The 12,057-nt window shown below is 53.7% G+C and overlaps 1 protein-coding gene across 2 annotated transcripts in view; it reads left to right on the top strand.

Annotated features, from left to right (window-relative positions):
- The window catches only part of Cdc14b (cell division cycle 14B), a 48,551-nt gene extending 37,042 nt beyond the window's left edge, over positions 1-11,509 (top strand). Inside the window, exons 13-14 of one of the 2 annotated variants that reach the window (XM_026380490.2) lie at positions 6,112-6,228; positions 10,871-11,509. In XM_026380490.2, coding sequence (XP_026236275.2) covers positions 6,112-6,228; positions 10,871-10,907 — 154 coding nt within the window. In that variant the 3' untranslated portion in view covers positions 10,908-11,509. Of the gene's footprint in view, positions 1-5,299; positions 5,350-6,111; positions 6,229-10,870 lie in introns of those variants that run through there. The other variant, XM_077792265.1, reaches the window with a different exon arrangement.
- The last annotated feature ends 548 nt before the right edge of the window (positions 11,510-12,057 follow it).

Here is a 12,057-nt window from a genome sequence, read left to right as displayed (position 1 = left end):
CCCACCCCAGTGTTGAGCCGCAGCCTGGGTGGAGAAATCTAAATTCAAACGCTGTCCCCCAGTTTGGGCTTGACTCAGCTGTTCGTGCCGGGGAGTCACTTTGCCTGGGTACTGGCCCTTAGTCATGTGGACATACCTGCAGGAAGGAACGCTTGGTGAGAAACAGTCCTGGGGACTCTAGGAGAAAGCACGTCAAATAGTGTTCCTTTGACGTTTCCTTTAGAGAGGCCCATATCTGGGGAGCAGTGAGGTTACTAGAAATGGTAAACGGGCCGCTGCCTCAGAACCTGTCCCAGACATGACTTCGGTGGAGATAGAAATCACGCAGCAGGACATTGACCTGCTGGCCAGTAGTTTCTCTGTGGTGATTGAGGGGGTGGCTTTTAAAACTCAGCCAGGCTGCTTGGCTTTCCGTATGCCGAGGGGTTTGCCAGGGTTTCAGGGTAACAGCTGCAGGTGCAGGTGGGGATGGGTGGGGTCTCCGGTGTTCCCAGGTATTCTGTCTCTATGCTAATGTGGTCTTATGTCATCTTAACCCGGAATTATTAAATTCACTGTTTTGCAGGAAGCGCCAACAAAATGACGTAAGTATGACTTGGGACAAGTTAGGTTTTATTTTAGGTTCTCCATTTACTATGGTCCCCTTCCTTGGCACAGAGCTTTTAATGACCACGATGACAAGGTCAAGAGAAGAGGTGGCCAGTGAGGCCAGCCTGGCACTTCTGACTCACTCAGCCCAGTTCTCTGCACACAGCATGCACTCCATAGAACCCTTTGTGTCTGGTCACATGTGTGTCCAGGGGACCTTTGGAAGTGCTCTATTGGAGGGAGCTACTGTCCTTCCAGGTGTGAGGAGGTTCCCAGGACCTGTGGACGAGGAAGCAGCCAGCGCCAGCCATCCTGGCCTGCATGGGGAGGCAGACCAGAGCATACAGTGTGCTGTCTGCTGCCCTGGGTGGGGTGTGGCTCGGGGCCCAGCTGCCCCTGTGCAGTTTGCCCGAACTCCTGGATGAGTGGGCGTCAGAGCTGTGTCCATGGGCAGCTGTGCCTCCTGTGAGCTGGTCAGGTAGTCTAGGCCCAGCTCCCACCGCTGTGGTCCGCTTTATTGTGCATTTAACTGTGAGCGGTCTAGGATCGTGAAGTTACGTCAGTGTGGGCGGTTACTTAACTAGAGACTGAGTCTGACCTTTTGTTCTGTGAGCGGTAGAAAGTGTGGTGGTGCATTTTCAAAGCGCAGCATTTAGCCAGTTGCAGTAGCCTGTCCCTCTTGCTTACCCTGATTCTAAAATGAGCGTAGATTTGCCCGAGCCTCTGGTCAGGGCCGAGGGTAGCTCTGCATCAGGTGGACAGCGGGCAGGGCGCCCGCCTGAGCTCGCCAGCCGGTTGGGGAGCATGCCCTGCCCGCAGAGTCTGGTTCCCTGCAGCCCCTCCTTTTCTCCAACAGTTTCCAGGTGTTGAATCTGTTTTGCTGAAGACGATGTCTCTTCCTCCATGCAGAAGGTTAAAATCCGTTTGGCCCTTTTCGTCCCATTTGCTGCTCCTGCCCGGTCAGGGTGTCTGCGGTTCCCACGAGGCTCGATGGATTAATTTGTTTGTTTCCTACGTGACGACTGTGGCGCCCCCCAGTGAACACCTGTCTTTCCCTTCGCCCCTTTCCAGATGCCCCCTAGCTGTGCTGACCTCGGCCCTGTGTGGTGTGGCCGTCTGGTGGATTGTGTGTGACTACATTCTTCCCGTCCTCCTCTTCTGTCTCGAGGGTCTCAGAGCACAGTAGCCAGCGGGACCCTTTGACAGGTGGCTGCTGTAAGTCCCGCTCCTTCTCCCTGGCTCTCTGCTGGCCTGGGGCGTGGTCTGCCATGCATGCTGTCCTCCATGCCGGCTCTGCTGCTTGGTGGCTGCCCCATTCACAGGTCCTTCCACAGGTTCTTTCCGGTGCCGGGGCTGCTGGCAAGGAGGGAGGGCTTCGCTGCTCCTTTCACGCAGGATCTGAAAAATGACACGCCCTGTTTCTAAGTCGCACTGAACTCTCCCCTGATATTCTGAAATGGCCACTTGTTAGCGCAGCCATTTTCACCTGTTCCTGCTTCCTGTCAGGAGCGTCTCGCTGGGGATCACGGGGGTTCCAGTCGGTCGCCTCTGCTGCCCCCCTCTCGTTCTCTGTACCTTGAGCATGTCCTCACTGACGTGGCAAAAAAAGAATTCTCTCCCTCTGGTCTGCTTCCAGCAGCAGGGTGGTTTTGTGGGCTTGTGGAGCCTGTGACCTGGCCCTGCCATCACACAGTGGCTCTCCAAAGTCTTCCATCTCCTTCCTTCTCCTCTGTAGGAAGCGCAGTGGGCAGAGCTGTTGACCTTGACTTAAAGGACATAGAAGGCAAGAGGCTGGGTGCTTGTGTCTGCATCCCCTCCGGCGTCTCTGGGCTCCGTTCTTGTCCTTTCTCAAAAATAACCAGAATCTCTTCATTCTCCTGAGACCCTTCATCCTTGAAATGAGTGGAGACACTTGCTCTCTGCAGGAGAATGTGGCGAGAAGTGTCGGTGGGACGTCACAGTGAAGACCCCCCCCACTGAATCAAGACCTGTGACCCTGAGGCTGGTCACTCTACATTCTTTATTCTCTAAAATTTTTTCGTTCACTCATATTTCACAAATGCTTTCTGGTCCCAACTTGGAGTTGGAAATTACAAATACTTCCTTCTAGGATCTCTTCCAAAGTCAAATTCCACGGCCGCCAACTCGGGTGCTTTGTGGTTTCAGTGAGTGTTTTCACATGGACAAGAAAGGTTGAAAAATGAAGCAGATTATGCTCTTTGCATCATGAGAAGGAAACCCCTCTGCCTGTCCTTTCTTAGGGCACTTTTTGGAGTGTCCTTCGCTCCTGGCGTCTCTTCACCCTGGCGGTTTCTGGTGTACGTGGTCTTTTGGGTGCGTCTCCTTCCTTCTTTCAGTGAGCTCTGAGGTCCACGTATTCAGGAGCCTGGGCGCTTCCTTGACTTGCTGACTTCAGACTGTCCAGGTGGCCACGGTGCTCCAGTCGGGGAGTTGGTGCTTGGGCACTTCACTCCCAGGGTCCATTGCTGCCGGCTTTTCCCAGCTGGCTCTGAGACACCTGACCCCATGGTCGTCGTTGACGCCTGCCCGTTGCGCCCCACACCCAAGCTCAGTGTCCAGGTTGGCCTTTTAACTGGAGTGCACAGAAGCCAGGAGCTGTCCGTAGTGCAGTGACTGAGCAGGTCCTACCCACGTGGTCAGTGCCTCCCCCTTGCTTGTTTCAGAGGGTCTTTGCTCTGGAAGGTGACCACTCCAGGCCCATTCTGGTCATCATCTGTGGGCAGGTGAAGGAGCCTGGCCTGGTGGGTTGGCCGTGCTGAGAAGCAGTGTCGGGAGCAGCATGTCCTGTTCCTGTGGCAGCCTTGGGTCCTGGGAAAGGTGTCTTAGGGTCCTCGTTCCAGACCCCACCTCAGGGCTGCCCAGGGACAGGTGCGTGGCACCCTCAATGGGCTTCCCTGGCCGTGGAGGTCCAGGCCCTCGCAGGCCTGACAGGCAAGACACTCGGCTTTTCAGCATTTTGCTTTGCTCTGTGCCTTGTGGTGCGGGTGTCCCTGTGCCCACATCTGAGGGTCCTGCGGGCCCAGAAATGCTGCCAAGTGAGGAGTGGACGTGGCCTGAGGCAGAGGGGAATGGGGCTGAGGAACTCCTCAGGGAGGACAGGAGGGAGGAAGATGTGTCCTGAATGTGGCTCCAGAGCCTTCGGCTGGCCTGGGTGTCACCTCTGGGCGCCTCTGGAAGACTTCAGCGCGCGGTGGGGGCTTTCCCACTTCGGTGCCTGCCTGCAGGTGTGCCGAGCACGCGGTACGCGCACAGATGGTGGGTCTCCCCGGTGCAGCGACTGCACCCTGAGCGTCTGCCCTGCTCTTCTTAGTTTCAGTATTCCACAGAAATCGTTATCTACTAGTTCAATATTTCATATCAATTTATGCACATCTTACAGGGAAATAAGTACTTTTTAAAGGCATTTTCTAATCCTAAGAAAGACTTCCCAGCGGATCCCGAGCTTTGTTTTCAGCAGTATTTTAACCTTTCAGTAAAGACGAAGGAGTCAGAGCTCAGGTTTCCTCAGCAGGCAGTGTACAGGCTCTTGGGTGGTTTTTTCCTGTTAATGATTTTACGGCGTGGAAATGTCTAGGCCTTTGGTTATCAGTATCCCTGAGATTTGGGAACAATGAGGCGTGGTATTCAGAGAAGCCAGCAGACCCCCGTTCTCTCCACCTGACAAGTGGCTTGGGGGACTGGTGAGAGTGGCCACCCCGCCGGACCTGGACCTCAGAAGGAGTTAGGAGGTGGCAGTGGAGTTTCATTTTTCCCTTTTCAGTTTTGGCCTCAAACTTGCAATCCTCCTGCCTCAGCTGCCCAAGTAGCTGGGATCGCAGGTGTGCAGGACTGCCTCTGGCTTGTGCTGTTTTTCTTTATGCAGAATCCCGAGTCAGATCCTTCACAGAGACGGGTAAGAGTCTCTTCCTCGCCTTATATCACCAGAGAGAGTTTTAGCAGTCGGCCAGGAGGAGTAGCGTTCGTAGCCCAGTGTGTGGTAACAGTGGTTGGTAATTATTTCAGAATAGCTTGGAGCAAGGATTTTGACATGTGTGCGAGGCAAGGGTGAGGCCATGGCCCTGATCCGATGGCTACGTGTCACAAACGTGTGTCGAAGTGTCACGGTGTACCCCATAAATGTCATGAGCTTGTCCCTGTCCTCGGGAGCGGAGCTCAGAATCCAGGCAGTCCGTGCCTCAAAAACTTGACCACATGAGATCCTGCATGCGGCGTTTCTGTCTTGTTAGATCATTCCCAGGGACGAGACCTTAGGAGAAGCTGGACCAAGCGTTGGCTGATTTATCCAGGGTTTGATTTCTCTGTGAGGTGGAGGGCTTGCTTCAGGGGACTGAGACATCTTACGGGGACGAGGGCAGCCGCCGCCACAGGAGGACCGCCTCCTCTTCCCTGGGGGCTTGAGGCCCCTGGCAGAGACCAGTCCCAGGCTGTGCCGTGTTCAGGAAGACCTGCTGTTTGAGCGATGAGCTGTTCCCATCTTACCGAACATCACTTGTGCTTTGGTTTGGCTGATCCTGCCACAGTCGGGCCCTGGCTTTGGGTGTTAGCTACCGAGGTGGTGGCAAAGGCCCAGGAGGCTCCGGTGGGTCCTAGTGGCTGTTTCACTTTGCAAGCTGGGTCCTGACCAGTTCTCACCCTGAGGCTCAAACAGTGAGAGGAGGAAGCTTTTCCAAGTCAGTGTTTTCCCTTTCAGATGAGTGAACGTTGACACGCATCAGTGAGTGAGAGCTGTTTGGTTTTCCAGTGGTGAACTCAGAAGTGAGGACGTGCCTCTGCAGTCTCGGGTATCTTCACAGTGACAGTTCAGGGAGATGAAAACAAACCCTGTGAGCAGGGCTCTGGGTGGCCGTCACCTCGGCTCTTCTTTCCGATTCTTGCCCTTGCCTCCTGGGCAGTCTGCTATGGCAGGAAGGTTTTGTCTTTTAGAGTTAAGGCAAGTTTCACGACATTTAAAAGATTTCACTCTCATTTTAATGATACACAGAAATTTAGTAAGCAGTTACAATCCAGACAAAACTCAAATTTTGCTTGAAAGTATCTTAAAACTTTGAAATGTTACAGGAAATTATTGATTTGTGTTCATCACATATACTTTGAGCTGTTATCAGTGAGTATTGTGTAGCTATTCCTAAATTTATATTCAAATATTTCAGAATTCGGGGTTTATGACTTGTTTCCATGACTAGAAATCTGAGTCTGTCTTCACAGATTCGTTTGATGGGTTCTTTGGTGTGGGAATCGGTTATCATGCCCGGCATTTGTTCTCCAAAAGCAGAGCACCCTGGTTATCTTTGTTTAACCTTCAAAGGGAAATGAGATGCTTCATCTCAAAAAGGCTTGGTGTTAAAATGTGTTTTGGGGTATTTTTTTGGCAAACGTATTGATAGACAATTTCATCATTCTCTAGAAAATAATTTGCACTGAAGGCGCGAATGCCTTCCTCTGTCAAAGTGTCTGAAAGTCGTTGCGGTGAATATAATCTCATTTTTTTCCAACTGTTTTCAGAGTAATTCTCCAGTCCAGTGTTCAGAGCTGTAGAACACCTGAACCTGACATTTCTGGCAGTGCAGGCATTACTAAAAGAACCACCCGGTCTGCTGCGAGGAAAGGCAGTTTTAAAAGGTGAGAAAAGAATCTTGTTCTTGGGAACCGCTCCCAGCACGGGTTTCCGGATTGCTCTTTTAGGCCCTCGCTCTCAAGATGGCAGGAGACCGCAGAGGGCAGGGTCCCTGCAGTGGGAGAGGACTCACCGGGGGCGTGTGAGGTTCTGGGCGGTTGAATGCAGGCTTTTGTTTCCTTTTGTGGCTCAGGAAATTCTTACCCCTGGAATGTGGGCTGTGGAGAGTTGAGAATGTGGTTGTTCTGAAGAGTTTTTAAATGGAGTTTCCAAAGTGCTGTCACAGCTCCGAGGCGTCTTGCTGTCCGTCTTCTAGAACACTGACCATCTTTCTGTCTGCTAGCTCAACTGTTGGAGCACTGGCTGCAGTTCAGCTGGTGGCCAGTGTCTGCCCGTGCAGAGGCCCTTCCTGACCCGAGGCCTGCCGGTCCTCGTGGCCACGGTCCACATCCAGTGCTGCTCCTGCGTCCTCCGTTTGTGATCCAGTTTTCATCACCTCTTCCTTTAAATATAGGCCCTGACTGGGACGTGGACCTGTCCTAGGACCACACCAGCCACTTGCCACTGTCCCTGTTTACTTATCATGGACCAAAGGCGGACGTTGAATTCTGAAAGGATTCTGAGAACACGTTCTCTCTGAGGGACGCATTAGTAATGTGGTCACAGCTGTCTCAGGCATGCGAGGTGGGGCCCCTGTGCCACTGCCCGGCTCTGGTTTTGTGCTGTGGTCACACAGGTCTCTTACCAGAGACCATTGGCGGCCTGTGGAGAAGCAGAACCAGCCACTCGCGTGTCCAGGTCACGCGTCCGCACGGTCTCCCTGCTTCTCTTCGCTGCTCCCTGGTGGCGCTGGTCGGTCCCTGATGGGTGCCAGGAGCAGCAGACCTGGTCTGGGACTCATGTGCGCTAGTGACCGAAGAAGTGGCTCAGTTCTGACGCCTTTCCTTCATGGCCGACTCCTTTATAAATGTCCACTCCTTACTCGATGTACACGGGAAGGTGACAGTGCCCCTGCTTGAGTGTTTGAGAATTGTCGGGCACTGACTCATGATTTTGGGGGCTTTTAATTTTTCATGAGAAATGTATCAAATATTCACACTGTTTTCTCTGACCAATTCCACTTGACAGGAGGCTTAGAGAATTGCTGGCAGAAGGTCAGATTTGGGTACTCCATCCTCAGCATGATGTCAGAGTGTCATTTATAACAGCAGGGAAGAGGAGATGGCCCAAGCTGACCCATCAGGTCAAAGGAGTTGAGAGGAGTGTTTTTACTTATTGTTGGTTTGGGTGATGCTGGGGATCAACCTAGGGCCTGATCCATGCTGGGCAAAGCTTCGGACATGTTTTTGAAGAAAATCCAGTGACCTGAGTAAATGATCCAGAAGCAAAAGGAAAGGGCCACACAAAAAAAAAACCTGAGATAGTGCCCTGATTTTGTGTATGCACGTTATACTGTAGGAAGAGAGGTGCACAGCCACAGCCACCCTGGCAGATGTACGGATTTCTGTGTCTAGAGAAATAAGACCAGAGGAAAGATGTGTCATGACACTAACGTTCTGATGTATGATTGACACAACAGCTGGGGACTGTGTTTTTCTTCTTTATCTTTTTTTTGGTACCAGAGATTGAACCAGGTGCACTCAGCCACTGAACCACATCTCCAGCCCTTTTTAATATCTTGTTTAGAAACAGGGGCCTCTGAGGCTGGCTTTGAACTCATGATCCTCCTGCCTCAGCCTCCAGAGCCACCAGGATCACGGGCGTGCGCCACCAGGCCGGCTCATTTTCTTATTTTCCAACTTTTCTATGCTAAATGGTAGGAAATGGGAGTGTTTTGATTCTGACACTTTTTAGGTGAGGCAAACCGTCAGAAGTTAAAATGGTAAATCTCAACATGCTCTGAATGGACACCATCCTCCTTAGGTGTAAGCACCGGGCTTCCATCACAGCGTCGCGTTTCTTGGGTACTTAATTCTGATTTTTCTGGGTTGTGCCTTTTTAGGTTGTGGAGGAACAGAGTCCAGTCACAGAGCTGCACGTGCCCAAGCGCTGCCGTGTTCCTTTAAGGAGGGTGGGCCGTGCACCAGTGTCGAGATTTTTTGATGTCACTTGGGTGGTGCTCGTTGCTCAGGAGAGAGGGCTTCTGATGCAGGGAGCCTCCGCAGAGGGCGCTTGGGGGTCCTCGTGGGGAGTTCAGACCCAGTAATCCAGGCTCAGCAGTGAACTGGCCCAGAGCAGGCTCCGGGAATTTGGGGCAGTGTCAGAAACCAAGAAAGACTTCTTTTAGATTTTGAGATGCACTTTCAGAGGGGGCGGTTTAGAGAAGCAAAGGAGTAAGACAGCGAGTGAGTGGGGTTTTCAGGTTCTGTTCAGCCACCTCCTCCCTGGGGTCGGGGTTTCACCTCTGTTCACCTCACCTGTTTTTAGAAGAAAGACAAAGAGACCATTGCAGCGTCCACACTGCTTCTGGGAGCACGGGAGCCAGGGCCGCCGGCCGGGTCATCCTGAGTACTTGTTTTTGGTTGGAGGGTGGCACAGGAACAGAGGTGGCCCTGCTGTGTGGCCTGACTCGGGGAGGAGAAGTGTGGGCTAGACCCGCAAGTCATCCCGGGACGGGGCTGAAGTCTTTTCTTTCAGCACAGTGTCTTAAAATCAGGACCCTTTCCACCTGCGTGCCTTGTCCCCTCCGGGCACAGGCAGACTGCCGTGCCATCCCTCCTGTGTGTAGGTCCTCTGTCTTGCAGGTCCCGCCTCCTCCCTCGACCCCATCTTGGGGCGCAGGAGCTCCAGGGATCCTCTACACATCTGTTCCTCCAGGCTCCAGGATGGGGTGGGGGGGAGGGGCTGTCAGGTGTCACTTCACTCTGAACTGGCTCTCCTCATGGCTCTCCTCATTTGGGCCGTTGGCTGAGGGGGTCTTCAGCCTTGGAGAACTTTTTTCCAAACCTGTTCAGCGAGCTTACTGGGTAGCGGGTGGGGACGGGAATGTTGTGCTAAGTTATTGGGAAAGAGACGCCTCCATGTTTGTCCTGGCAGGTGATCATTCTGTCACGTGTCCCTTTGGACACACCATGCTAAACCTGAGCCACGCGCAATGCAGTGGCCCAGGCACAGCAGACACAGAGGGCGTGTGGCCTGGTGACTGAGAGCAGTGGCCCTCAGTGCCCATGAGACTCTGTGACGCCTCGTTCCCTTTCTCAAGTCCAAAAGCAGAATCGTGGGCTGCTCCTCCCACTTCCGGCTGAGCCAGGGGACCACCTGACATTTCTCTCTTAAGAACTAGAAAGCGCAGTGGAAAATCAGCCTCTTCCTCCCGTTCTTGGGTTCCCCGTGAGCTGTCTGGAGGCGCGTGGTGTACCGTGTCCCTCTGGGGCCTGCTGGCCTGTGCTCCGTCCTGTCTTCACCCCGCTCTCCCACTGAGCGCCCTTTCTGGAAGTCCCTGCCTGTTCTTTTGGGCAGTCTTATTTCTTAACTCTCCATCCCATGTTCCAAGGAATCTCTTGGACAAGTGACTCTCTCATTGCGAGTGGCGTCTTTGGGAACCACCGTTTTGCTCCCCGTGGCCTTGGGCTGCTTTGTTCCCGGTGGTTCCCGTGGTGGGGGGAGGGATGCTGGGGATCCTTCTCCAGCCCCCAGCCCCCGACTGGGGGCTGTGACCTTGGCTTCTTCGACTTCCTCAGTCCTTTTGCCAAGTCCCCCCTGTCCTGCCTGTGGCTGGTCTGGATTCAGAAGTCGCAGACGGAATGCCTTTCTGGTGGCCTGTGGCCACTGGGGTTGATCCCGACCTGCAGGGTCCCAGGGAGTCCTCTCTCCACATGTCTTAAATGCTGCTTCTCTCCCATCTCTCGAACGTGGGTTCACGACCCTTTAAAATTCCAGCTCTTTCCCACTTGCCTCCACCAGGTGACCAGGACCTTTTTACTCTGGGCTCTCGGAAGGGGACGCAGCAGGGGCATCCGAGTGCGGCCTCCTCCAGACAGGGAGCCTTCTTGTGACTCTCGCGTTTGCTTTTCTCTGCAAGTTGTGCCCGAGTTGGAGGAGTGACGAGCGCACATGGGTGGGGCTGGGAGAGGGGGTGAGGATCCAGGAGGGTCCTCATCCAGCAGGACGGGGTCCTTGGGTGTGCTCCACTGCCCTGCTGGGCCATCCCGTCACAGATGTGCCCAGTGGGCCCTGCGGAGCTGGGAATGGCCTGTGGTGCCTGGGACCAGTTGGTGGCCTCTGCAGTAACCTCCTCGTCTTTCCTTCTTTCCGCCTTCCTCGCAGCCGCGTTCCCCAGAGGGAAGGAAGGATAAGGAGAGCGCTGCAGCCAGTGCCCTTGGTGGCAGTATGGTACTCGCCTCGCTCTGCCACCCCTGCCCTCCCATCTCCGTTCATTTTTATTTATTGTTTTTATTTTTTGAATTATTTTTTTTTCAGAATTGAGCCCTTTTCCGCTCGGCCCTCCTCCTCTCTGTCTGTACTTTGTCATTGTGGGGTGCTGTCCCTTCCAAAGCGTCTGTCATTCAAACGCACCTGAAGCCTGCTCTCCTCCGCATGTCGATCCTTTCATTGCGTTGCCTCCCTCGTCCTTGGTAACTGCCTCTGGGACACTTAAAACCTCACGGTAAAACCCTTTTCTTCTTCTTTTTTCTTCTTTCTCCCCAGTCCCTCTCTGTCAAGGACTAAAACAGTCCTGCGTTAAGTTAAAAACCCGTGACCAGAAGTGCCGGAGACTCTGGGAACACAAAACTCCGACAAGACGTAGCACAATTTCTTTGAGAACAAAACAAACTGCAGACGCCTTAGCCGCTTTCCACCCAAGAAGCTCGTTCGGAGAAGGAAAGACCCACCGGCGTCTGGTGCCACTGAGCCCGGGGTGTGGGCGGCGCGCGAAGGGCCCGGCTCTCCTTTCTCTAGCGTTGTCTCGAGTTAAACCACAGAACACTGTTGTAACCCCAGCTCAGGTGTCAGTCGCCGCCTCTGCCGTCCAGAGAGCTGCCCGGTGTGTGTGGCCTATGTCCCCATGACCGCAGTCCCCTTGGCTGCTGGCCTTCAGGAGAGTGGAGCATCTGAGGGTGCACCTTGATGCCTTGGTCTTCTCCTGCCCCGCAGCCCCGCGGCCCCGCAGACGCCTGCGTGGTCCTTTCCACACGGGATGCTGTTCAGTTCCCCGTCCTCCCTTTTCCCTTTGACATACTGTTGTGACGTTCCCTCTGTGAAGTACCCAAGCTGCTTGTCTTCCACCAAAGAGTGCTTTATTACTAGAACCTGTGAAAGCCACACCTGCACACTGTCGCACGCTGTCCCCCCCCCCCCCCCCCCCCGAGGTACTTGGGCCACCTCAGGCTTGCCAGAGAATTTGAATGGAAGCTTTAGAAGACTCGGGAGGAGAAGCTGGTTTCGGAGTTGGAAGGCGATGGTGGGTCCATCCTTCCCGATATCATTTAGGGACTGAAGAAGTGGAAGGCTCTGCGCTCCTGCGTGGCCCAGCCAGGCAGAGTAAAGTAGTGTTTTCCTCTAGACGTGAAGAAACAATCCCGCACGCACACACACGCACGCACACACGCACGCACACACATACCCACACACATGCACACACACACATACCCACACACACATACCCACACACATGCCCACACACATGCCCACACACATGCACACACACATACCCACACACATGCACACACACACATACCCACACACATGCCCACACACATGCACACACACATGCACACATGCACACACACACCCACACACATGCACACACACATGCACACACACACATGCACACACACACATACCCACACACATGCCCACACACATGCACACACACATGCACACATGCACACACA

The sequence above is a fragment of the Urocitellus parryii genome, chromosome 13 (genome assembly GCF_045843805.1).
Source record: "Urocitellus parryii isolate mUroPar1 chromosome 13, mUroPar1.hap1, whole genome shotgun sequence".
In the NCBI taxonomy this organism is placed as follows: domain Eukaryota; kingdom Metazoa; phylum Chordata; class Mammalia; order Rodentia; family Sciuridae; genus Urocitellus; species Urocitellus parryii.
Note: the sequence above shows the minus strand (reverse complement) of the source record. Positions and strands in the feature narration are given on the sequence as shown.